This window comes from Rana temporaria, chromosome 10, assembly GCF_905171775.1.
Source record: "Rana temporaria chromosome 10, aRanTem1.1, whole genome shotgun sequence".
Classification (NCBI taxonomy): domain Eukaryota; kingdom Metazoa; phylum Chordata; class Amphibia; order Anura; family Ranidae; genus Rana; species Rana temporaria.
In genome coordinates, this window is record NC_053498.1 from 73717472 (window position 1) to 73740679 (window position 23208).

Consider the following 23208-nt stretch of genomic DNA (forward strand, 5'->3'; position numbering starts at 1 on the left):
CACATGTCGTCACACGCATCTCACGGAGCACGCCGCGCACATTCGTGCGCACTGAAGCAGCGTACAAAAAAATCATTTGTGCGCGCGCGTGCGCCTAAGACACATCAATGTCGCGCGCGCATGACGCTACGCGCTCATGCATGAGGATGGAACACCACAGCTCCATGTGAGGACCAGGTAAGCCAAGTGAAGCCAAACATTTTGGACAACTTTTTTTGCTTTAACCTGCACAGGAGGGGCTAACTACCTGACTAGAGATACCCCTCCTTCCCACAACACACAGGACCATATAGGAGAAGCACAGACAGATAGCTTTAGGCAAACATAATGGCTCAAATAAAGGAAGGTTACTCCTAGGACCAAGTCCTGAAGCACCTTCACTTACCTGATCCAACGCTGCAGGACTCTGCAAAAACAGACAGTCCAATCTTCACCCATCACGGAGAGCAGCGTCTATAGACCTTCAGGGACCGGGGTCCATGGACAGGAACACCACACCCCTGGACCCATATCGCACCCTGTCAGTAAACTTTTGGTATTAGGAAATTGACCAAAGTACTGAATAACCAGGATCCAGCTCTCAAAGAGAAGCATTACAGGCCAAACCCCGTTCTTCTTAACCGGGGCCCGGGTACCGTCCACTTTGGCTCAGAAGCACTTTGGACGGATCCGGATTTCATGGAGGCTTTTTACATCCAATATGGATCCCTCCAGTGGAGCTCCTTGGAGCACATGTTCACTCGTGACCAACACCTTAGACACTGGCAAAAAACTGAGGCACTCCCGGTATGGGAGGGGTTATATAGGGGAGGGAACTTCTTGCCTTAAGGGCGTGCCAGTGTCCACACCTGAAGGTACTCTCTATAACCCACATAGTAATTACTATGCTTCTCTGTGTCCCGTGATGTACGATAAAGAAAAAAACATCTTTGCCTTTCTGAAGCTTCCCTCAAACCACTTTGCATATTATTTTATATATGCTGTGATTCTGTACTTGACAAATATGCTGCAGAAATCTCCTTCCACCAAGTCTGGCTGCAACCATTTTAACTGTGGGCTGCTGAAGCTGCTGTCTGTTCACTTTCTGGATTTACACAGACACACAGAGGCACAGCTCTTGAGCCCTGCAGATTTCATTGGCCCTCTTATGACTCATCCCCCCTCCCTTCCTGGCAAACTCTCATAAGAGAGAGAGAGAGCTGTGCAAGATGTCATAAGCCTAGGCTTATGATCAGACAAGAAACAGAAAGTGGGCTGCATGAGGTATTTACTGGCAGAAAAAAAAAATGTTTTACTATCCAAAGTTAAAACAACAAGGGCAGAAGATTTAATAGGTGGAAAGATGAAAAAATGACTTAAGCATTTATCTTGGGTCTCTTCCAACTCCATATAGACATATGTTCATGTATCTAATATTATATTGGTATGGTAGGGACTGGTCAGAGAGGGTTCACTTTAGTTGTCCAGCTTAAAAATGCCTTGCAAAATATTCAAACCAATAATTCTTGTTTTTAATGCAAAAAAAAGTTTGCTAGAAGTGTGTATACAGCAGTGTGCAAAGGGTTCATTGAGTTGTATCAACAAAGAAAAGACGTGCAGGAGAAACAGGTACACAGTGCAGGAGAGTGGAACATTCAGAAAAAGAGCAAGAGTGAGATTATGCAAACTGAGAAGTAGGCTGAAAACGGGAGTAGGAAATCATTAGGAAAGGAGCATAGAGACACATACATACATACATACATACATACATACATACTCCTGGAGGATGTAAAGCTGAACGTGTGCAAGTATCCTGCAATATGTGCCCTTAGGGTGAAAAAAGAGGAATCATGGTGGACAGACAGAATATATTGTCTGGTGATCTGGAGAACGCAATCTTATCACCAATCACTCAAGATGAGCTGGTAACGTAGTCCAACAGAAAGCCCAAGCTCAAAGAGAGTGTCAGCTCATGTAAGAATCTGGTCCTGTTGGTTATCATTGGCCTAATAACTACTATACTTTCAAATTGGGATAGCATCTAATAGAAAAGTTTAGTTCAATCTCAATATGATATTAACATTAAACGGGGTGGAGAATCTCGTTCAATAACCATTGTGGCCTTAAAAGTGGGACCCTTTTTGGAATTGGTTACCTAGGGAGTCAGGGAAGCCTTTGAGAGTCTGCTTCGCCCAGAAGTGAACTGGTAAGTAAGTGGTAGTCAGGGGCGGACTGACCATTCGGGCACTGCCCGAGGGCCCCATGCCACTAGGGGGCCCCAACAGGGTTGCCAGCCTCAGTAAAACCAGGGACAGTATGTAAAAATCTGTGTTTTAAAAAAAAAAAAAAATCCCAAGATTATAGCTGCCCCGCCTCTCCAGTACCTTTTCAGTGTGTGTATGTATACTGTGTGTGTATATTGTGTGTCTGTGTGTGTATACTGTGTGGCCCCATAATCTATTGTCTGTGGGCCCCTCAATCTCCTATTGCCTGGGGGCCCCATGAGTTGTCAGTCCGCCCCTGGTGGTAGTCTATCTTGATGGCACTGGATCCCACTAAATTGGTGTGCTCAGAGCAGGAGACACTTTTTTTAGAGCTCAAGCACATGGTGCTTAAAAAAAAAAATGCAGCTTTCACTTTCACAGGCGTTCAGCATTCATTTTTTTCTTAACTCTGTAAATGCATCTCTGTTTACAAAAGAAAAAAAACACACCAAACGGAGCTGTTGAGCAGATTTTGCATGCATACACACGTAAACATGCATGTAAAAAAAAGGTGCTCCAATGGCAAGAATACTGCGGCCAGTAGAATGCATTTAGGTTCAAGGCCTTGCGCACATAAACGCATGGACATACGCAAGTTGGAGGCACTGGGCCGGATTCAAAGAGATTTGCGCATTTATTACGGAGGCGCAGGGCAACGATTTTGCCCTGCGCCCCCGCAATTTTTTTGTGCTGCCCTCGATTCACGGAGCATAAGCTCCGTAAATTGCGCGGGCGTGCCGGCAAAATGCCCGGCGCAAGAGCACGCAATTTAAATGATCCCGTAGGGGGCGGGAATCATTTAAATTAGACGCGTTCCCGTGCCGAGCGTAGACCGCATGCTCCGTCGGGAAAGTTTCCCAACGTGCATTGCGGCAAATGACGTCGCAAGGACGTCATTTGCTTCAAAATTAACGTGAATGGCGTCCAGCGCCATTCACTATTCACTTACGCAAACTACGTAAAATTCAAATTTCGCGACGCGGGAACGACGGGTATACGTAACATGGGCTGCCCCTGCTATTAGAAGCGCCGTACGTAAACGACGTAAATTGCGTACGCAGGGCTCGCGCAACGTTGTGAATCGGTGTTAGTATGCAATTTGCATACTATACACTGAGCACAACGGGAACGCCACCTAGCGGCCACCGCAAGAATGCAGCCTAAGATATGCGGGCATAAGAGCCTTATGCCGTGCAGATCTTAGGCTGCAGTCGGCGTAACGAGGTTCCTGAATCAGGAGCACTCGTTACGCCAAGGCTAGTAAGCAATTGCGCTGTGTAACCTATGGTTACACAGGCGCAATTGCTTCTTGAATCCACCCCACTATTTCTGCCAAGTTCTGGCAGAATAAATTCAGCATATTTAGAGCAAAAATTTGTTTTTTTAGATGTTCCATAACATAAAAGTTAAATCAAGAACAAAGAAAAAAACTAAAAATTGCATTTCAATGACCTCTCTCGATAATTGCACCTCAAATTCGAAACTGCAGATTTTTGTATTAACTATAAAGATAATATGGTAGCCTTTGACAAGGCAAGGCACATGTATGCCTTATATAAGTAACTGTGCCAGTCCATGACTTACCAATACAGGCTTGGGAATATCCTTTGATTTCTTATCTTTTTTCTTTTCTTTTTTTTTCTTTTTCTCTTTCTTCTTTCCTCCACCTTGACCCTGAAGCTTGTCTCGTTCCTGTGCAACAAGCTCTCTATAATTCTCATCTATGGGATGGTCCCATGTGGACTGGCCAGTTGCAAAGTTGAAATAATAGATGTCACCTGTAACATCCTGGCTGGATAAAATCAGGAACTCTAGGTTAGTATAAGCATATGATGTAAAGCAGTAAATAGTAAAACAAAAAAAGGTAGTAATAGGAAAAAAGGTAATGTGAAAAGTGACATCTTACATTAGATGTAGTGCTAGACAGGGCTGCCGATAAGAGGGTAGCACGACCCTTCTGTACAAGGCCCTGGCCCCATAAGTTCCACAGGGAAGCAAGGATTGGTGGGTGCAATTACTGGAACTGACCCCCCTGTGACTCCCCCTGCAGGCCAGACAGCTTCTCCTCCTTTCCCTCCCACTGGCGTTCAGATGCTGCAGGGAAAGCCTCAGAGAGATTGGTTCCTAGTAATTGCATGCCCCCTCCCCATCTCTCTAGGGCAGACCTGGGCAAACTACGGCCCGCGGCCGTATACGGCCCGGCGGACCTTTTAATACGGCCCCCCCCGCCGCCGCCGCTGCCACGTTAATGACCGCGGCGGGGAACATTACAGACAGCGTTCGTTTGAACAGCTGTTTTCCCCGCCGCGCATAGACACTCCCCCTTGGACGGATCTGTCCAATCGCGAGCAAGGGGGAGTCACATAGACACTCCCCCTTGCTCGCGATTGGACAGATCCGTCCAAGGGGGAGTGTCTATGCGCGGCGGGGAAAACAGCTGTTCAAACGAACGCTGTCTGTAATGTTCCCCGCCGCGGTGATAACAGTAGGCAGGGCCGGGAGGGGTCACTGTGCCCATCACACGCAGCCACTTGTGCCAACACATGCAGGCACTTGTGCCAACACACGCAGCCACTGTGCCACCATAAATTGTCGCCACTGTGCCCATCAAACGCAGCCACTGTGCCAATCACACGCAGCCACTGTGCCAATCACACGCAGCCACTGTGCCCATCAAACGCAGCCACTGTGCCCATCAAACGCAGCCACTGTGCCCATCAAACGCAGCCACTGTGCCCATCACACGCAGCCACTGTGCCAATCACACGCAGCCACTGTGCAATCAATTGTTGCCACTGTTCCCAAACACAGCCACTGTGCCAATCACACGCAGCCACTGTGCCAATCACACGCAGCCACTGTGCCAATCACACGCAGCCACTGTGCCAATCACACGCAGCCACTGTGCCCATCAAACGCAGCCACTGTGCCCATCAAACGCAGCCACTGTGCCCATCAAACGCAGCCACTGTGCCCATCAAACGCAGCCACTGTGCCCATCACATGCAGCCACTGTGCCAACACACGCAGTCACTGTGCCATCAATTGTTGCCACTGTGCCCATCACACGCAGCCACTGTGCCATCAATTGTCGCCACTGTGCCCATCAAACGCAACCACTGTGCCATCACACGCAGCCACTGTGCCATCACATGCAGCCACTGTTTAATCAATTGTTATTGATTAAACAGTGGCTGCCTGTCCCCAGCGTCTGTCCCCCTCCTGTGCCATGTCCCCAGCGTCTGTCCCCCTCCTGTGCCATGTCCCCAGCGTCTGTCCCCCTCCTGTGCCATGTCCCCAGCGTCTGTCCCCCTCCTGTGCCATGTCCCCAGCGTCTGTCCCCCTCCTGTGTCATGTCCCCAGCGTCTGTCCCCCTCCTGTGCCATGTCCCCAGCGTCTGTCCCCCTCCTGTGCCATGTCCCCAGCCTCTGTCCCCCTCCTGTGCCATGTCCCCAGCCTCTGTCCCCCTCCTGTGCCATGTCCCCAGCCGCTGTCCCCCTCCTGTGCCATGTCCCCAGCCTCTGTCCCCCTCCTGTGCCATGTCCCCAGCCTATGTCCCCCTCCTGTGCCATGTCCCCAGCCTCTGTCCCCCTCCTGTGCCATGTCCCCAGCGTCTGTCCCCCTCCTGTGCCATGTCCCCAGCGTCTGTCCCCCTCCTGTGCCATGTCCCCAGCGTCTGTCCCCCTCCTGTGTCATGTCCCCAGCGTCTGTCCCCCTCCTGTGTCATGTCCCCAGCGTCTGTCCCCCTCCTGTGTCATGTCCCCAGCGTCTGTCCCCCTCCTGTGCCATGTCCCCAGCCTCTGTCCCCCTCCTGTGCCATGTCCCCAGCCTCTGTCCCCCTCCTGTGCCATGTCCCCAGCCTCTGTCCCCCTCCTGTGCCATGTCCCCAGCCTCTGTCCCCCTCCTGTGCCATGTCCCCAGCCTCTGTCCCCCTCCTGTGCCATGTCCCCAGCCTCTGTCCCCCTACTGTGCCATGTCCCCAGCCTCTGTCCCCCTCCTGTGCCATGTCTATAACAAGTACTCGTACCAGTTTTCCAACAATGATATTTACTGCTTTTTATAAAGAAATACAATTGATTTTATGCAGTATTGAGTTTAGCCTTTTGGCCCGGCCCTCCAAAATATTTTTAGTTTCTCATGTGGCCCCATCGAAAAAATAATTGCCCACCCCTGCTCTAGGGTCTCCACCTTCACAAACCAACCCCTCTTCCCTTCCTGCAGCTTCGATCCCCCCATGTGCCTCCCCCCGTCCCCACAGCACTACTGGCTTCCTCTCCTCTCCTTCCTACCGGCTGTCAGCTGCTGCGGACCACAGAGAAATCAATCTCAGGATGGAGATCGCCATTGATACCACACAGGAGCAGGAGAAACCTTTTTTGTTACTATAATGGGACCCATAAAAATATGGATTTTTGAAGATGTTTCCTTACCAAGGCTTCCAGTCTGTTGGCAAGGGTGCAACAATTCCCTCCCGAGCCAACCACATAAGCTCGGGTTCTGTGTCTGGATTGATCCCAATCATTCTTGCATATTCTTGAATTTCTGGAGAATAGAGGAAGACAACAATATTAAACTGTAAAGAAAAGTGTCACCAAATAGGCTGATATTAGCTGTCCTGTATAAAACAATTCTGAATGATGAAACACACAGCGATTATCAAAATTTTACGCAGGATAGAAATTATTTGGCATAAAAAAAATGTACTGAAAGGGAGAAATTAAATCCTACCCAAGTAATCCCCCTCAAAGTTTAGACAAACGTCTGCCCAGTCCTTCACATCACAGTTGTAGAATGCAAGCTTTAACCACTTAAGCCCCGAACCATTTTGTAGCTAAAGGACCAGGCCACTTTTTGCGATTCGGCACTGCGTCGCTTTAACTGACAATTGCGCGGTCGTGCAACGTGGCTCCCAAACAAAATTGATGTCCTTTTTTCCCCACAAATGGAGTTTTATTTTGGTGGCATTTGATCACCTCTGCGGTTTTTATTTTTTGCGCTATAAACAAAAATAGAGCAAACATTTTGAAAAAAATACAATATTTTTTACTTTTTGTGATAATAAATATCCCCAAAAAAGATATAAAAAAACATTTTTTTCCTCAGTTTAGGCCGATGCCTATTCTTCTACATATTTTTGGTAAAAAACAAAAAATCGCAATAAGCGTTTATTGATTGTTTTGCGCAAAAGTTATAGCGTCTTCAAAATAGGGGATAGTTTTATAGCATTTTTATTAATAGTTTTTTTTTACTAGTAATGGCGGCGATCTGCAATTTTTATCGTGACTGCGACATTATAGTGGACACATCAGACACATGTTTGGTACCATTGTAACTGACCAGCGATTAGTGCTATAAAAATGCACTGTTTACTGTGAAAATTACACTGGCAGTGAAGAGGTTAACCACTAGGTGGCGCTGTAGGGGTTAAGTGTTCCCTAAGGAGTGATTCTTACTGTAGGGGGTCGTGGCTTGCTGTGACACATCACTGATCGTGTTCCCGATGACAGGGAATACAATCAGCGACAGTGTCACTAGGCAGAATGGGGAGATGTTGTGTTTACACTAACATCTCCCCGTTCTATCTCTCCGTGAGACGATTGCTCACGGAGATCGCGCGCGCAACAATCTTTTCTTGAAGGGGACATACAGGTATGTCCTTCTGCCTGGCCGTGCCATGCTGCAGACGTATATGTGCGTGCGGCAGGCGGCAAGCAGTTAAAGAGTAACTAAACCTAAAAAAATAAATATTTTCAGGCTAAGAGCACTTTCACCAAGTAAAGAAAAAAAAAAGCTGATCCTGTCAGAAATGCAGTGTCCTTGTCCATTTCTCTGAGCTGTGCTGAAAGCAAAACAATCTTATCTTTGTACCACAGACTACTAATCCCATCATCCTCCATGTAATGGAGATGGTCAAAGGGAGACAAGTCCCCCAGTAAATAAATGACAGAAGTTATAACTCTTTCTCATTTAACTAAAAAATACTGTGAGGATAAACCCAAATCACAAAAAATGTATATATTACAGCTTAACAATCATTACATGTGGATTTTTTATTTTTATTTTTTTTATTTAGGTTTTCTCAGTCTGTTTTCACCTGGTGATCTGACCAATATCATACCTCCTGTATTAGAGTTCCCCCACTCTGGATGAAGGAGAAAGGGGACACCTTGGGACAGCAGCACTGTCACTCTGGGGGAGGGGAGTGTGAGATGTCTAGCAGATTTAAATACACAGACACATTTAAGCCAAACTCCAGCTAACACTTTATAATCAGTTATAGCAACTTTTTTTTCTATTGGGATAAAGGTTTACATAAATAAATACAAGCTGATCATTGTAATTGCCCCTGTGAGTGGTAAAGGCCTCAACCTGTAACTGATACAATCTGCAAGAGAGCTTGATCTTTTGAAAAACAACAGACTTACTGGTTGAATCACCAGGTGAAAATAAGGAAAGAAAGCCTAAAAAAGAAAACTAACACAGCCATCACATCAGAAGCTTTTGGATTTAATACTGCTTTTATTTTAAAATGCTAAACGAATGTATAAATGACTCAATATCAGCATCCAGCTATCCCACGTAAAGCAGTGCTCAGACTGGAAGGAGGGGCAGCATTAGGAGACAATCAGGTGAGCTACACGCAGAAGAGCACACTGAAAGACAGATAGCTGAGTGACTAGATGAAGGAGTTGCTGCTACTGTTTGCCGATTGACCAATCACAGACTGGGTCCAGCAAGGTGGTCCAGTTTTACTACCTAACTGCAACAGAAAAAAAGTGCTGTCTGTGCTGCATGGCAGGGATTGTAAATCTTAGGATCTGGCAAATAAAACCACTCCCATATATGTATTTTTCTATATAATTACCTGTGTGTCTCAGTTTTCAAATGTTATATTATATCTCAATAATGAAGCTACAATCTCCAAATGCAATTTATTTTATTTCCAAATAGAATTCCATTCAAATCACATACATTTATATTAGCGACTGTACAGTTTCAAGCATTCCTGCTCTTCATCAAGCTGTCAGAGGAAGAGCAGGGATGCTTGAAACTGTACAGTCGCCAATACAATTGTATGCGATTTGAATGGAATTCTATTTGGAAGTAAAAGAAATTGCATCCGGAGATTGTATCCTTCTTTATTGATATCTATTCACGGTGGATGAGTGGGAGCCCACCACTGATACAGCCTCCCATTTGGACTACAAAATACAGGGAAAGTGACTCACCCTACATATATATATATATATATATATATATATATATATATATGACAGTACAAGGCCCTGGCACTGTGAAAATGTAGGAAACAAATGACACAGGATTTGTATTAAAGGGGTTGTAAACCATCGTGTTTTTTCACCTTAATGCATCCCCAGCCCCCCTGTTTTACTTACCTGAGCCCCGAATTTCCGTGGGCGCGATCTCGCGTCGCTCTCTCTCCGGCTTCTCGGCTTAGGATAGATTGATAGCAGCGCAGCCATTGTCTCCCGCTGCTGTCAATCAAATCCGCCAGGGGGTGGGGCCGAGTCATACACTCAGCGTCTATGGACACCAAGTGTATGACACAGGAGCGTGCCCAAGAGGTAACCCCCTCGGGAGAGAGCTTTCCAGAGGGGGTTATCTAATGCGGTAAGGAGCCGCGAGACCCGCCGTGGGACCCCAGAAGAGGACGATCGGGGCCACTCTGTGCAAAACGAGCTGCACAGTGGAGGTAAGTATAACATGTTTGTTATTTAAAAAAAAAAAAAAAAAGGAACCTTTACAATCACTTTAAAGCGTGGGTTGCAACCTAAAAATCTCCCATGCCATCCAGCATACTAGCGGGAGCTACAGTATGCCTTTATTTTATTTTTTGTCGCCGTACTCACAGTTTAATCCCGTAGTTAAGTTTCAGACTCCCCACGGGGAATGGCCGTTCCTATGCAGAGGGAACATGATTGACGGCCGGCTATGGCGTGTCACGCTTCCCGAAAATAGCCGAAATAGGACTTGGCTCTTCACGGCGCCTGCGCAGTCAGCTCCTAGTCTGTGCGCAGGCGCGGTATAGCGACATGAAGAGCCGAGTCCTACTCCGGCTATTTTCGTGAAGCGTGACGCGCCATAGCCGGCCGTCAATCATGTTCCCTCTGCATAGGAACGCCCATTCCTCGCGGGGAGTCTGAAACTTAACTACGGGATTAAACTGTGAGTACGGCGCAAACAAATAAATAAAATGCATACTGTAGCTCACGCTATTATGCTGGATTTCATGGTGGAAACTTGTTTTTTAGGGTGAATCACCGCTTTAAGGGTTAATGTGAAGTTCCAGACTATCAACAGAGAAAGCTGTGTTTTTGGGAGGTCAGGGCTCCCAGTTTGGAGAAAGAAAGTCTCATCCAGAGATCAGAGGATCCCCAGTCAGTAGCCAGAAGGTCTCGTTCCAAGAGTCAGATGGGCTACCGCGTGGTGTCAGCAGAACCCCTATTCAGAAGCCAGAAATGGACTGCGCTGCAACTAAAGGCTTAAGCCTCATACACACGGTTCAATTTTTGGCAGGGGATTGTCTGTTGACAGACTGTTGTCCTAAAATCTTATCGTTAGTACGCTCCTTTTGACAATTTTTAGCCAACAAATTTTCGGCGGACAACGGTTTGTCGTCCGATTTTCGCACGGTCAGTACACAAATCTGTCACACAAAAGTAGAAAGCACAAACGCGCATGCTTGGAATCAATGCTCACCAAACATGAAATTATCAGAAAGGGCCGAAAAAGTGGCGCTCAAGAGCTGAAATTCCTCATAGTACGTCACTATGTTCGTGTTTGTGGCATAACAATTGTGTACCGTTAGTATGCAAGACAAGATCCTGGCACACTCCCTTTTGACAAAAATCAGATGCTCGGTTGGCCAACAATCGTATCGTGTGTCCGAGGCTTAAGACAGCCAAGTGAACCAGAAGAGCTCGGCAACACAGTCTGGTAAGGGACTGGTAAGAAGAGCAGTGGGGCTGCTGACAAGGGATCCAGGTGGCTCTGCATTTTCAAGATGATGTGGAAGAACTGCATGGGCAACTGATGTTTATGTGAATGTTTCATTTGTTCAATTAAAGTGGGCTGACATGCCCTAAAATTTAGTTTGGACTGGCACAGATAACTGCAACTAAAAGCAGATACCACACAAGTTTAACCACCCCAATACATTATAAGTTACCATGCTCTTGAGGTATGTAGTTTTCATCATGATCTTCCTCTAGGATCAACTGATCCCCCATTCGGCCAGTAGGCATAGGCAACATTTTGTAGGCTGAGAAACGGAAGCCTGAAAAAGAAACAAACACATTAAAGTACAAAGTGTATAAAATAAAGTAGAGCATAATCATTCACAAGACCTTTATTGTATAATCCACTCTGAACCCCCTGGCCTTTTATTCTGCTCATTAATCAATCTTTTTTTGACTTTATGTTAAGCGTGAAATACACGCCAGACATTATCTGAAATTCGAGCCATGGGTGACATCTAAAAATCAAAGAATCAGTCAGAAAATAAAAAAATAGGCCTTTGTCCTAAGACCTCCCCTCAGAATTGATCCAATATCTGGGCATATTTGCTGTTTGCATTCAACTTATCTTTACCCAACTCCTCCCACTGCTCCCCTCAGTGTCTTCCTTTCCGATTGGCTTTCATGCAGTAGCCTCTCTGGTATGAAGTGACGCCATCTGGCCCACTTTGGAGGGCATAAAGATGTTATTTTATTTTTGTTGATTGTAATATATGTCTTGGTTGTCTCTAAGGCCCCGTACACACGACAGAGTTTCTCGGCAGAAATCACCGAGAAACTCGGTCAAAACCCGGATTCTGCCGAGAAACTCTGTCGTCTGTACAGTTTTGGCTCGATGGAGCCGCCGAGGAGCTCGACGAGAAAATAGAGAACATGTTCTCTATTTTCTCGTTGTTCTATGGGAGAAGGCGGCCCGCCGAGCTCCTCGGCGGCTTCATCCCAAAACTCGACGAGGAACTCGACGTGCCAAGCACGTCGAGTTCCTCTGTCGTGTGTACGGGGCCTAACTCTCTATCCTGATCTCTATATCTTGAATATGTCTTGATTGTCTCTAACTCTCTATCCCGATCTCCATATCTCGAATATGTCTTGGTTGTCTCTAACTCTCTATCCCGATCTCTATATCTTGAATATGTCTTGGTTGTCTCTTAACTCTCTATCCCTATTCCTATATATCGATTAGGTCTTGGTTGTCTCTAACTTCTCTATCCCCCCCTTCCAACCCTTTTTCCCCCTCTTCTCCCCCCTTCTCTTTTCCCCTCTCCTGGTTCCGGGGACTGTAACGGCAGCATTATAACTGTAAAGGTGCGAAATCCCCCAGCAAAAGCATTAAAGCTTTCAAAACATTTGTGCACCACAAGGCAGTTGTAGTCCGCTTACAAGAGAACAATTTTTCAGGTAAACTCCACTCATAAATTTTTTTGGGTTCTGAGTATCTACAGGTTTATGTGGCCAGCGCAACAGTAAAGAAGAGAGTCCTCTACCAGTCAGCTCAACTTGTGAACTGAAGGATCACCATCTACTCCTTACTGGCCACCTTCTAAATACAGAGGCAACAATAGTTTCATATTAAGCCTGGAACACGTCTGTCCCCTTCTTCACAAGAGCGATATCCTCCCACTCGGAAGGCACACTGATCATGGGGGGGGGGGGGTACACTAACCAAGTTCTATATCCTCTTTTGGATCAATCTGCATATTTACCCCAATCTCGTGATTCCCTTGGGATCCTTTCACGCTTTATTTCAAGGACATTCCTTAGTCGATACGTAGCGAGAATCCAACCCAGCACAATGTAAATATACTTTTTACTTCCATCCTCATTGACGTTCTCAAGCATTGGCCACCTACAGGGAGTGCAGAATTATTAGGCAAATGAGTATTTTGACCACATCATCCTCTTTATGCATGTTGTCTTACTCCAAGCTGTATAGGCTCGAAAGCCTACTACCAATTAAGCATATTAGGTGATGTGCATCTCTGTAATGAGAAGGGGTGTGGTCTAATGACATCAACACCCTATATCAGGTGTGCATAATTATTAGGCAACTTCCTTTCCTTTGGCAAAATGGGTCAAAAGAAGGACTTGACAGGCTCAGAAAAGTCAAAAATAGTGATATATCTTGCAGAGGGATGCAGCACTCTTAAAATTGCAAAGCTTCTGAAGCGTGATCATCGAACAATCAAGCGTTTCATTCAAAATAGTCAACAGGGTCGCAAGAAGCGTGTGGAAAAACCAAGGCGCAAAATAACTGCCCATGAACTGAGAAAAGTCAAGCGTGCAGCTGCCAAGATGCCACTTGCCACCAGTTTGGCCATATTTCAGAGCTGCAACATCACTGGAGTGCCCAAAAGCACAAGGTGTGCAATACTCAGAGACATGGCCAAGGTAAGAAAGGCTGAAAGACGACCACCACTGAACAAGACACACAAGCTGAAACGTCAAGACTGGGCCAAGAAATATCTCAAGACTGATTTGTCTAAGGTTTTATGGACTGATGAAATGAGAGTGAGTCTTGATGGGCCAGATGGATGGGCTCGTGGCTGGATTGGTAAAGGGCAGAGAGCTCCAGTCCGACTCAGACGCCAGCAAGGTGGAGGTGGAGTACTGGTTTGGGCTGGTATCATCAAAGATGAATTTGTGGGGCCTTTTCGGGTTGAGGATGGAGTCAAGCTCAACTCCCAGTCCTACTGCCAGTTTCTGTAAGACACCTTCTTCAAGCAGTGGTATAGGAAGAAGTCTGCATCCTTCAAGAAAAACATGATTTTCATGCAGGACAATGCTCCAGCACACGCGTCCAAGTACTCCACAGCGTGGCTGGCAAGAAAGGGTATAAAAGAAGAAAAACTAATGACATGGCCTCCTTGTTCACCTGATCTGAACCCCATTGAGAACCTGTGGTCCATCATCAAATGTGAGATTTACAAGGAGGGAAAACAGTACACCTCTCTAAACAGTGTCTGGGAGGCTGTGGTTGCTGCTGCACGCAATGTTGATGGTGAACAGATCAAAACACTGACAGAATCCATGGATGGCAGGCTTTTGAGTGTCCTTGCAAGGAAAATTGGCTATATTGGTCACTGATTTGTTTTTGTTTTGTTTTTGAATGTCAGAAATGTATATTTGTGAATGTTGAGATGTTATATTGGTTTCACTGGTAAAAATAAATAATTGAAATGGGTATATATTTTTTTTTTTGTTAAGTTGCCTAATAATTATGCACAGTAATAGTCACCTGCACACACAGATATCCCCCTAAAATAGCTAAAACTAAAAACAAACTAAAAACTACTTCCAAAAATAGTCAGCTTTGATATTAATGATTTTTTTGGGTTCATTGAGAACATGGTTGTTGTTCAATAATAAAATTAATCCTCAAAAAAACAACTTGCCTAATAATTCTGCACTCCCTGTATGTCTACCAATTGCCTCTATCCCTCTAGTGTTGGGCTCTGCCATACACCCAGTCACCTTGACTGATCATTGTGCACTGGTCACTACCCTTTCTTCCAAAGATGACAGATACCATTTGGTCGCTGAATCCCTCCATACTGTCTAACCCAGCTTACTGCCTTGATATTTTCATAGCTCCAATTTAAAAATACTCCAAGTACCTTTCTTATCACTCTATGGGAAGCTCATAAGTCAGTTGTCAGGGGCAAGTGTATTAACGTAGCCACACAACTCAAGCGTGACGAGCATGTTTGCTTACAGCAACTTGAACAAGCCTTTCACAATTCTTATACTGAATTCCAATCTAATCCAACAAGGGAAAACAGACTGCTATATGAGAAAGTGCAAACTGAACTTACTGGACTTACGGTTAGTTGAATTTACAGAGAAAGACGTTTGTCGCTCTCATTACACTTTCTTCGTCAAAGCCAGCAAGCCTGACACAATTTGCATTTACACAAGCGGGATCAGACCCGTAAGCCCTGTGACGGTATGCGAGGCGAGATACACAATAATAGGTACATTTCACCCTGCATTCGTTCCATTGTAAGGGACTGAAGCGAAATCCGCCGCTGGTTTTTCTAGCCTCTGTGGCAGGCTGGGTTTCCGGTCTGGATGTTCGGGTCCACTGGAGTTCACAGTCAGCTGGACTTTAAATATCCAGGAAGAGAGCACAGCAGGGCTCTGTCTGGAGACTCAAAGCTTGATTCAGAGAGAGTTAGGCCGGCGTATCAGTAGATACGCCGACCTAACTCGGAATCTACGCCGTCCTAAGTTTAAGTGTATTCTCAAACTGAGATACACTTAAACCTAGCTAAGATACGACAGCCTGCGCCGTTGTATCTTAGGGTGCAATATTTAGGCTGGCCGCTAGGTGGCGCTTCCGTTGAGTTCGGTGTAGAATATGTAAATGACTAGATACGCCCATTCACGAACGTACGTGCACCCGTCGCAGTAAAGATATGCCGTTTACATAAGGTGTTTTCAGGCGTAAAGTTATTCCATCAAATAGCTGGACTAGTCAATGTTAAGTATGGCCGTCGTTCCCATGTCGAAATTTGAAAATTTTACGTTGTTTGCGTAAGTTGTTCGTGAATAGGGCTGGACGTAATTTACGTTCACGTCGAAACCAATACATCCTTGCGGCGTACTTTGGCGCAATGCACACTGGGATATGTACACAGACGGCGCATGCGCCGTTCGTAAAAAACATCAATCACGTCAGGTCACCCCCCATTAACATAAAACACGCCCCCTCATCCTAATTTGAATTAGGCGCGCTTACGCCAGCCCTATTTACGCTACGCCGCCGTAAGTTAGGAGGCAAGTACTTTGTGAATACAGTACTTGCCTCTCTGACTTAAGGCGGCGTAGCGTAAATACAATACGCTACGCCGCCTTAAAGTTGCGCGCCCCTACCTGAATCTAGCTATCAGGGAGGAACCTGAGTGAGAGGAGCTCTGCATGTTGGACTAAAAGGTTTGCGTTACCGCATGTTTTGTGGGCGACGGGGACCAGCCCCGCATTGTATAGAGAGGAGACTATTTGTTTAGTTTAGCGCCGGACGGCAAGGATTTAATTTACCGTTTTGTTTATTTTTATTTGAAAACCTCCTGTAAATAAACCTGGCATCCGCCAGATTTGAAAGAAAGTGTCTGTTTGCTGACTGTCATTCAGAAAAGGTGATCCCCACGAGCTAATCTCCCACAGCCCATATACCTAAAAACCTTGAACACGAACTACACTAGCAATTCCATTAAAATGTTGCAGAAATTCCACCGTCATTTATCAACATTCTATGCACCCTCTGATACCTTTTCCGAGCAAGCCAGTAAGCTACCCACAGTTACGATCTCACATAAAGCTCATCTTGACTGCCCCATTTCTGTACAATAAGTGATATGGGTAATAAGGTCTGTGAGTGCCAATAGGGGTCCTGGCCCCGATGGGCTGCCATCAGCCTATTTGTGGAATGCCTTGCCACCCTTCTTTCTAAAGCCTTTATTTTAATTCTTGATGGCTATTCTTTTAGGCCCGAAAATCACTAATGGTGACACTTACCATGCTTCCAAGACCAATCAAACTATTTGGTCCAACTATTGCCCAATCTCCCTACTCAATCATGATGTTAAACTATTTGCAAAAGTACTTTTTCTGCGACTGAGCGCAATCATAGGCTTTTTGATCCACAAGGATCATACACATAGAATTAGGTCATTACCCCACAATTTTCACTCACGCTATATTCCTGCCTACCTCATCACCCTTGATATATGCAAGGCATTTGACTCTGTCTCATGGTAAAATTTACGATATATTGTCCCGCTGGGGCTTCATCCAAAACTTTTTGCAATGGACTTTTGCAATACAGAATATGAGAACCCCCCGGGGCTCATCTCCAATATGTGTAACAGGCACTGTCCCGCTGGATATTTTATGTAACTGCAGGCGCTTTCAGCGCCGTAATGCGTTCCGTGCTGGAACGCATATGCGCGATGACATCATCGCCGTGGTGCGTTCCAGCCTGGAACGCGGAAGTGAGCTGCGGATTAGCGCTGGATTCGGCTCAGCTGCAGCTGTCTCCTGCCTATAAAGGCAATTAGACTACTCTTAAACCTTGCTCTATTATTGTCGGCCGTAGTCGGCTAGGCTACAACCAATCTATAGCTACCAGTAATCCCTGGACTGCATCGCTTCCCATGCTGCAACACCGCTCCAGCCTGCAACTACTACTTTAGTGCTGTTACATCTACTGCAACAGACAGCTATTGCTGGGGACAAGCTTGAGGCCTTCCTTGCTGAACACCTTACAGCACGGAATCCCTACTTCCTACACTGAAGCCTGCAAACGGATAAGTAGCTATTGTGTCACTTGTAGTGCCATAGGAAGATCTGCTCTCGTTGTTAAGGAATATCTTAAAGGGACATTTACTTTCAAGTTACCTCAGCTATAATTGCCTCTCATATGTAATTATTAGTTGTCTCAACAACGCCTCTTTACTACGTGCTTGACATAAGTGCTACCTGTTTGTGGGCCTATGCCCTAAGTTGCGGAACATGTTCGCCTAAACTTTTCTATGCTAAGGGTTGATGTATTTCATACCTTCTCCATTAGTGGCCTAATGCACGACGCTATGTAATACTGATAATCGCTTGCATACAGTTGTGCATTGGAATCTTTAAGTGCATACTATAATTTTAAACGCTAAGCTCTGGTCGCATGTTGTAATGCGTCCAAGCTCATTAGCTCAACGCCTTTCTTTAGGTGAGAGATAGAGAGAGATGATGTAGAGAACCCCCAAACTCCTGTTTGTGTGGAGTGACGTCTGGGGCCTTAGTCCCCATTCACACCTAGGCGTTTTGTCGCCTGTAGTGTGACGCCGCTGCCGCCAGAGGGCTGGAAACACATTGCCCTCTATGGAGATGGTTCACATCTCCACGCCGAACGCCGTACGCCTGCTACCTGAAAAAAGGTCCCGGACCTTTTTTTCAGGCGGCTTTCGGCGTTCAGGAACCATCTCCATAGAGGGGCACATCCTAGGGGCACATCTAGGCGGACAATCGCGGCGTTTTGTCGCCGCAAATCGCGGTACAAAACGCCGCTATTTGCCGCCGCAATTCGCGGGACAAAACGCCACGATTTTGTCCGCCTATATGTGAATGGAGCTTAATACTGAATTCTCACATAGAGAATAGCATTGAAATCCTTGCAATGTGAGAGTCCTTCACATCACAGGGTGACCGGGGCCTGAGAGAGTCACCGTACATTATATACTGACCAGTCTGTACCCCAACACCGTACATTATATACTGTACAGTCTGTACCCCCAACATCATACTGTACATTATATACTGACCAGTCTATACCTCGTCACCGTACATTATATACTGACCAGTCTGTACCCCAACACCGTACATTATATACTGTACAGTCTGTACCCCCAACATCATACTGTACATTATATACTGACCAGTCTATACCTCGTCACCGTACATTATATACTGACCAGTCTGTACCCCAACATCATACTGTACATTATATACTGACCAGTCTATACCTCGTCACCGTACATTATATACCAACAAGTCTATACCGTGACACTGTACATTATATACCGACCAGTCTGTACCTGACACCATACTGTACATTATATACTAAAGAGTGTGTACATTATATCATGACCAGTCTGTACCCCCAAACCATACTGTACATTATATTCGACCAGCCTATACCCTGACACTACACTGTACATTATATACTGACCAGTCTATACCCCGACACCGTAATAATTATATACTGACCAGTCTGTACATGACACCGCACTTTACATTGCATTATATACAACCAGTCTGCACATTATATTCCGACCAGTCTGTACCCCGACACCACAATGTACATTATATACTGACCAGTCTAGACGTGTACATTATATGCTGACCAGTCTGTACCTGGCACCATACTGTACATTATAAACTGACCAGTCTATACCTGACACTGTACATTATATACTGACCAGTCTATACCTGACACCATACTGTACATTAGATACTGACCAATCTATACCCCATCACTGTACATTATATACTGACCAGTCTGTACCCCCGACACTGTACATTATATACCGACCAGTCTGTACATTATATCATGACCAGTCTGTACCCCAAAACCATACTGTACATTATATTCGACCAGTCTATACCCTGACACCACACTGTACATTATATACTGACCAGTCTATACCCCGACACCATGATAATTATATACTGACCAGTCTGTACCTGACACCGCACTGTACATTGCATTATATACAACCAGTCTGTACATTATATTATGACCAGTCTAAACCCAGAACCATACTGTACATTATATTCCGACCAGTCTGTACCCCGACACCACAATGTACATTATACACTGACCAGTCTAGACCTGTACTGTACATTATATACTGACCGGTCTATACCCCGACATCGTACTGTGCATTATATACTAACCAGTCTATACCTGACACCGTACTGTACATTATATTCCGACCAGTCTCTACCTGACACTGTACATTATATACCGGCTAGTCTATATCTGACACCATACTGTACATTATATACAGACCAGTCTGTACATAATTTACCGACCAGTCAATACCTGACACTGTACTGTACATTATAAACTGACCAGTCTATACCTGACACTGTACATTATATACTGACCACGCTGTACCTGACACCATACTGAACATTATATACTGACCAGTCTATACCTGACACCATCCTGAACATGATATATCGACCAGTCTATACCTGACACCATACTGTACATTATATGCCGACCAGTCTGTACCTGTACTGTACATTATATACCGACCTGTGTGCAGGACTTGCTCTCCTCACTATCAGTCCTGCTTCCAGGGACGCTTCCTGCGTTGCCCCGCAATAGCAACAGTATCGACTTCCGGCCCCACCCCCTGGTGAATCCTTCCGCCCCCTCTCAAATCTGTCATTGGCTGTCCAGCGAGCTCCTACTGGTTTACAAATTGCTGGGCCAATGGAAGGAGGAGTCGGGACGTCACACCGCACTGCCTGTCGGGAGATGTAGTCTATAGACATTGTGCACAGTGGGAGGACTGATTCATACGGACATAGGAGGGCGCCAGCGGGCTCAGATGTGGGGATTGGCCGGTGTAGCAGTATTGGCATCCCTTGTAGCAACTGAGCATGTGCCGATTTCAGTCCATTGAAATCGAGCGCAGAGCTGCTGCACGACAACACAGCTGAGTCAGATTAACTCTGCACGCGCCGAGAGCTATTGCCAAGGAACACTGCATCAGGATGACCGCGGGGGACACAGGCTTGTATAGGCTACCTACGGGGGGGGGGGGGTTCAGTCTATATGTGGGGGGTCAGTCTGTATGTAATGGGGGGTGGTGGTCAGACTGTATGCCGCAAGGGGGGGTCAGACTGTATGTCATGGGGGTCAGACTGTATGTCATGGGGGGGGGGGGGGGGTCAGTCTGTATGTCGCAAGGGGGGTCAGTCTGTATGTCGCAAGGGGGGTCAGTCTGTATGTCGCATGGGGGGTCAATCTGTATGTCGCAAGGGGGGTCAGTCTGTATGTCATGGGGGGCAGTCTGTATGTCATGGGGGGGCAGTCTGTATGTCACGGAGGGGGTCAGTCTGTATTTCATGGGGGGGGCAGTCTGTATGTCACGGAGGGGGGGTCAGTCTGTCGCAAGGGGGGGTCAGTCTGTATGTCATGGGGGAGCAGTCTGTATGTCACGGAGGGGGGGGTCAGTCTGTCTGTCACGGGGGGTCAGTTTGTATTTCACAGGGGGGGCCACAGTCAGCATGTCACGGCCAGACCACATGTCCCGGGGGGGGGGGGGGGCAGACTGTATGTCACAAGGGGGGGTCAGTCTGTATGTCACAAGGGGGGGTCAGTCTGTATGTAGCAAGGGGGGTCAGTCTGTATGTCACAAGGGGGGGTCAGTCTGTATGTCATGGGGGGGGGCAGTCTGTATGTCACGGAGGGAGTCAGTCTGTATGTCACGGTGGGGGTCGGGCAGTCTGTATGTCATGGGGGGGGCAGTCTGTATGTCACGGAGGGGGTCAGTCTGTATTTCATGGGGGGGGCAGTCTGTATGTCACGGAGGGGGGGGGGCAGTCTGTCGCAAGGGGGGGTCAGTTTGTATTTCACAGAGGGGGCCACAGTCAGCATGTCACGGCCAGACCACATGTCCCGGGGGGGGGGGAGTCAGTCTGTATTTCATGGGGGGGGCAGTCTGTATGTCATGGAGGGGGGGGTCAGTCTGTATGTCATGGAGGGGGGGGTCAGTCTGTATGTCACGGAGGGGGGGGGGGTCAGTCTGTATGTCATGGGGGGGCAGTCTGTATGTCACGGAGGGGGGGGGGGGGCAGACTGCATGTCTCGGGGTGGTGGCTGGAGCCCAGGGGTCATAAGTTGAGAGGAGACGATCTATCAGAGGTGTTGCTCTCTTGTTGGGGAATGGGGGTATTTCAGTATTTTAATTTGTGTGGCAAAGATTTGTGAGTGAGGGGGGGGGAGTTGTTGGGAGGTGAGGATCTTGTAATTTTTTAATATTATAAGAGGGAGTGCAGATTTTTATGGTCTGCTTTACTAGAGGTGGATTGGATTGTGGGTGGACAAGCAATATAAAAGGTTATCAAATAAACGTGAACAGTTGTTCAAAGTGATAAAACAGCGCTATAAACAGATATACTCTGTTTTGTTAAATATCCTGAATAAGTGATGGTGAGGGAGGTGATCGATCAATGGTATATAAGCACCTAATACCAAACAAAAATTAATTTGTGAATGCACCAAAATGTGGATAAGTCGCCCAAAAAGGAGGGAATAGGCTTACCACTGCAAATCTGAATGTGATTTGCTTACAAACCATCAAGTGATCCAGGTACTGTACAGGTAAATCAACTCAGGCGGGGGTACATAGAAGGCAAAGAAACACAGAGATCATAGTGTAATGTGACTGAGCAATGTCCCCTGCTAAGTATGGAAAACCCTTTAGTTAATGCCTGTACAATAATGTGAATAATGAATGCATAAACTGCAAAATCAGCTGGTCTCGTTCTCCTGTGTGGTGGGCGAATGATGGAGCGCGGTGGAACGCACTTTCGACTTCCGTGTAGCGTCTGTCTGTAGCCACGCCCTGACGCGTTTCGTCACTTCCGACTTCGACTGAGGGCGTCCAATATAGGACAAGCAATATAGTTGACCCCAGACATGAAGAAGACACATAGCTAATGAGTCACCTGATCACAGGAAGAGGCTGTGTTATCAGAACAGATAAGGACATTTATACAGATTTTCATGGCCTGTAATATTATAAAAGGGGAGATGCAGATTTTCATGGCCTGTAATATTATAAGAGGGGATGCAGATTTTCATGGCCTGTAATATTATAAGAGGGGATGCAGATTTTCATGGCCTGTAATATTATAAGAGGGGATGCAGATTTTCATGGCCTGTAATATTATAAGAGGGGATGCAGATTTTCATGGCCTGTAATATTATAAGAGGGGGATGCAGATTTTCATGGCCTGTAATATTATAAGAGGGGGATGCAGATTTTCATGGCCTGTAATATTATAAGAGGAGATGCAGATTTTCATGGCCTGTAATATTATAAGAGGAGATGCAGATTTTCATGGCCTGTAATATAAGAGGGGATGCAGATTTTCATGGCCCTGTAATATTATAAGAGGAGATGCAGATTTTCATGGCCTGTAATATTATAAGAGGAGATGCAGATTTTCATGGCCTGTAATATTATAAAAGGGGAGATGCAGATTTTCATGGCCTGTAATATTATAAGAGGGGATGCAGATTTTCATGGCCCTGTAATATTATAAGAGGGGATGCAGATTTTCATGGCCTGTAATATTATAAGAGGAGATGCAGATTTTCATGGCCTGTAATATAAGAGGGGATGCAGATTTTCATG

At 46.1% G+C, this 23208-nt stretch overlaps 1 protein-coding gene across 1 annotated transcript in view; it reads right to left on the reverse strand.

Annotated features, from left to right (window-relative positions):
• Positions 1 to 20212, reverse strand: part of CEP164 (centrosomal protein 164) — a 123653-nt gene extending 103441 nt beyond the window's left edge. The window contains exons 1-4 of the mRNA XM_040325466.1: positions 20094 to 20212; positions 11434 to 11541; positions 6674 to 6785; positions 3828 to 4035 (exon numbers count right to left, since the gene is read on the reverse strand). Of these exons, the coding sequence (XP_040181400.1) occupies positions 3828 to 4035; positions 6674 to 6785; positions 11434 to 11518 (405 nt within the window). The 5' untranslated portion in view covers positions 11519 to 11541; positions 20094 to 20212. The remainder of the gene's footprint in view (positions 1 to 3827; positions 4036 to 6673; positions 6786 to 11433; positions 11542 to 20093) is intronic.
• Between the last annotated feature and the right edge of the window lie 2996 nt (positions 20213 to 23208).